Raw genomic sequence first — 3,258 nt, 5'->3', positions numbered from 1 at the left:
GGTAATGTGTACTACTACTACAACATGTTACTTACATTGGTGTGATGAGGTACTAATAACTGACCCATCAATACTAATACTGATTGATGTGAGTTGCAGCACAAAGCAACACAATAATGTTCCGTGTACTACCAGAAATGTTTCATATATTTTTTTTATAGCCATCTTAACCTATTGCATGTCAATATACTACAGCAGTGTAAATGGGCCAGTCATGTCAGATTGTAATCATGCGGTTTACACACAGGCAGCCAAAGCCAGTATTGAAGCGGAACAGATGTACAGACAGCAAACAAGACATGGACTGAATGAAATCTTTACTGACATATGTACGCATCATGAAGAAGCACAGCTTAGACAGGTGGGTCGAAATACAATGTCAGTCTTTAAATACAGGAATGTGCATGCATGGCTTTCTCCTAGTTGATTTATAGTATACAATTAGTGGTTCCAAAAATAAAAACCTTGGTAACCAGAAATCCTGGGAAATGTATGCAAACAAACTATTTCTCATCACTTTCTGTATATCTGGCAGGTGGCAGCCAGAACAGGAATAAAAAGATTTTTTAGTATGCTATAAAAAGTTTACACACTCATCAGGTTTTTATTGTAAGTTGTAGCTTCTATTGTAAATCTCACACCGAAGTTCGTAAGAGAAAACACTTGAATGTATGAAGTTAAAGGACACAAAATAGTGTTTGTTACCTTTACTGTTCTGTTCTTATTTAACATTGTAGGAATCAGACACTGATATAGAGCCAGCAAGAGTGCAGCATGAAATTGAACTTGCAGTGAAGTTATTGGAAAAAGACATTCTTGAAAAGCAAGATACTCTCATTGGTCTAAAAGAGCAACTGCAAGAAGTAAAGGCAATTACCTTTGAGATGTATCAGAAAAATCAGGTATGGAGGCTTCAAGGAACCTTCCTTAACCCCCCTGGCACTATTCCCGAGTGTGGTTCGGGGTGAATTTTATGTACCAAAAGCGGTATCCCCGAGCCACACTCAGGGTAGCATAAAAAAAATCCTACCTGTTCCCAACGATCCAGCAGCATCCTCCAGCGATCCCCAGCTGGCTTCTGCATCACATACTCGGCTTGATCGATGTGATGCATAAAGCGTTGGTACGCTGGGGAGGCGTGGCCTGGCGGTAAATTTAAAAGCAGGTTAATCCTTTAAAACATTGATCACAGTGATAAAGTTATAAAAAAATAAATCCAAATAATAAATAATAAATCCAAAAGTTTAATCTACCATTGTACCCTTGATTATTTTGGTTTTTAATAAAATTATCAAATTAAATGTATTGTTATGTTATTTCCTATATTATTTGTTATATTATAATTTATGATTTGTGTTTCAAACTTTATCATACCCGGGATTAATTCCTAAGAATTACAGGCCTAAAATATTAAACAACAAATTTCCACGCAAAACAATGTACCGCATTTGACATAAAAATCCTGGCATTAGACCGCTAGGGTGGTTAAGTGCTTATTTACATGCAAGTGTTCTGTTGTGGTATCGCACATGTACTAATGAGTTTTACACCATGCATTAACATACATTGCATTAAAGCAGCCCATTTATTATACAAGCTGCACCACAACTGAAAGATTCACAAGCAATAAGAGATCAATGCCACCTTCTGTAGATCGCCCAAAGGTCAGGAAGAGCACCATTACCTACCATCAGGCTTGTTTCTCCTTCTGGAAGGTGGGTATTGATGCCTTTCACAAATGTCTTTTTGGCAATGCAACGTAGAACACAGTGTGAAATGGCCCCATATATAATCCTGCCATCAACTATTCTGCTTGCTCTTTATTGTTTATTTTTTCTCCTGTAATTTTTTCAGTTTTTTTGAGTGCTTCACATTTTTCTAACTGCAGTCATTGGTGATCTCTAAAATTTCATATACATAATAATAGGTTGTTAACCTATAGGATGACTTTTCCAATTGTGCTTCTGCAATCATCCCTCGGTCCCCCTATGAGTACTACAAATTGCCATTTTATCATATATTACATAGGCATAATCCACTCTCACTAAAAGGAAAAGTGATGCTGGAGTCCATGTAGGCAGGAACTGGTTACAGATGATAAGCACAAAAAAGCTTGAGAAAGCAAAAAAGTATGAGAAAGCTAAAAAACTTTACTAACTGGAAAACAAAAAAAAATAAGTATCTGGTAGCTGTAAATAATATAGTAATAAAATAGCTGTTGTAAAGCCAACTGTGGTGTTCCATTCTTAACATGTTGGAAAGCATTTCTAAAGCTTCAAAATAATTGTTTGAAACTTGTTCTTGACGTGCAGTGTTCAGAAGAGGAAGCCAAAAAACGAGATGTAAATGACGGGCAGAATGGGAAGTCTAGTCAAATGTCCGCTTGCAGAAAACCATATGAAGAAAGGTAAGAAAACAACTGGGGAATATGGCTTAATTTATTTTGTGTAAAATTTAATTTTTCTTAGTTCAATGGTAAAAATTGATATTGTCCTGATTATATGCTAGGAAGTTTGTGGAATTTACAGTTAAGCTTAGTCTACTACCACTCTTGTATACCAAGTGAAAAGCAATTGCATTTGATTTTGCACTGAAGCCAGTCACCATACTAATGTGCAGTAGTCTTTTGTGAAGGCTGTAGGCCAGGGCTGCCCACACATTTTTGGCTTGCGAGCAAGCAAGTCAAAATGATCTACCAACAATAAAAATGCTAAACATATAGATATTTATATATATATATATATATATATACATACACCGAGTATGACACAAAAGTGACTGAAGCTAATGAGACTATTGAATGGCAGAACATTGCACTACAAGACTATAGTGACATGAAAGCTACAGTTCACCTGTCATAGGAGAATGACGTCCTGCACAACAAAAAGAACTGCTAATCTGTACAAAGGTTTCTCGGTAATTGAACCCTGACACCGAGCCTGAACTGGCTTGGCTGCCCAGCACTGCTCACCTCAGACTGCCCTCCCGCCCTCTCTGCCTCCCTCCACACTCGCCACTGTTACAGGAGCCTTCTCACGCACTGAAAGACATCCCCAGCATCTCTATAGACGTACAGCACGGCTGCTGGTAAACAGCAGGTAGGGGTAAGGCGGGGCTCCGCGATCGACTTGCATTGCTATCGCGATCGACCAGTAGATAGCGATTAACGTTTTGGGCACCCCTGCTGTACATTAGGATTACTTTTGAGGCAGACACAAATGCTAATAAAGAAAGTGGAGAATTAGGTAACTAATGAGG

At 38.1% G+C, this 3,258-nt stretch overlaps 1 protein-coding gene across 2 annotated transcripts in view; it reads left to right on the top strand.

Annotated features, from left to right (window-relative positions):
- RUFY2 (RUN and FYVE domain containing 2) overlaps nucleotides 1-3,252 on the top strand; it is a 12,800-nt gene extending 9,548 nt beyond the window's left edge. The window contains exons 10-12 of one of the 2 annotated variants that reach the window (XM_072424205.1): nucleotides 248-361; nucleotides 738-902; nucleotides 2,313-3,252. In XM_072424205.1, the coding sequence (XP_072280306.1) occupies nucleotides 248-361; nucleotides 738-902; nucleotides 2,313-2,411 (378 nt within the window). In that variant the 3' untranslated portion in view covers nucleotides 2,412-3,252. The remainder of the gene's footprint in view (nucleotides 1-247; nucleotides 362-737; nucleotides 903-2,312) is intronic. The other variant, XM_072424206.1, reaches the window with a different exon arrangement.
- The last annotated feature ends 6 nt before the right edge of the window (nucleotides 3,253-3,258 follow it).

This window comes from Pyxicephalus adspersus, chromosome 10, assembly GCF_032062135.1.
Source record: "Pyxicephalus adspersus chromosome 10, UCB_Pads_2.0, whole genome shotgun sequence".
NCBI classification, from domain to species: Eukaryota; Metazoa; Chordata; class Amphibia; order Anura; family Pyxicephalidae; genus Pyxicephalus; species Pyxicephalus adspersus.
This window is presented reverse-complemented; position numbering and strand designations above follow the sequence as displayed.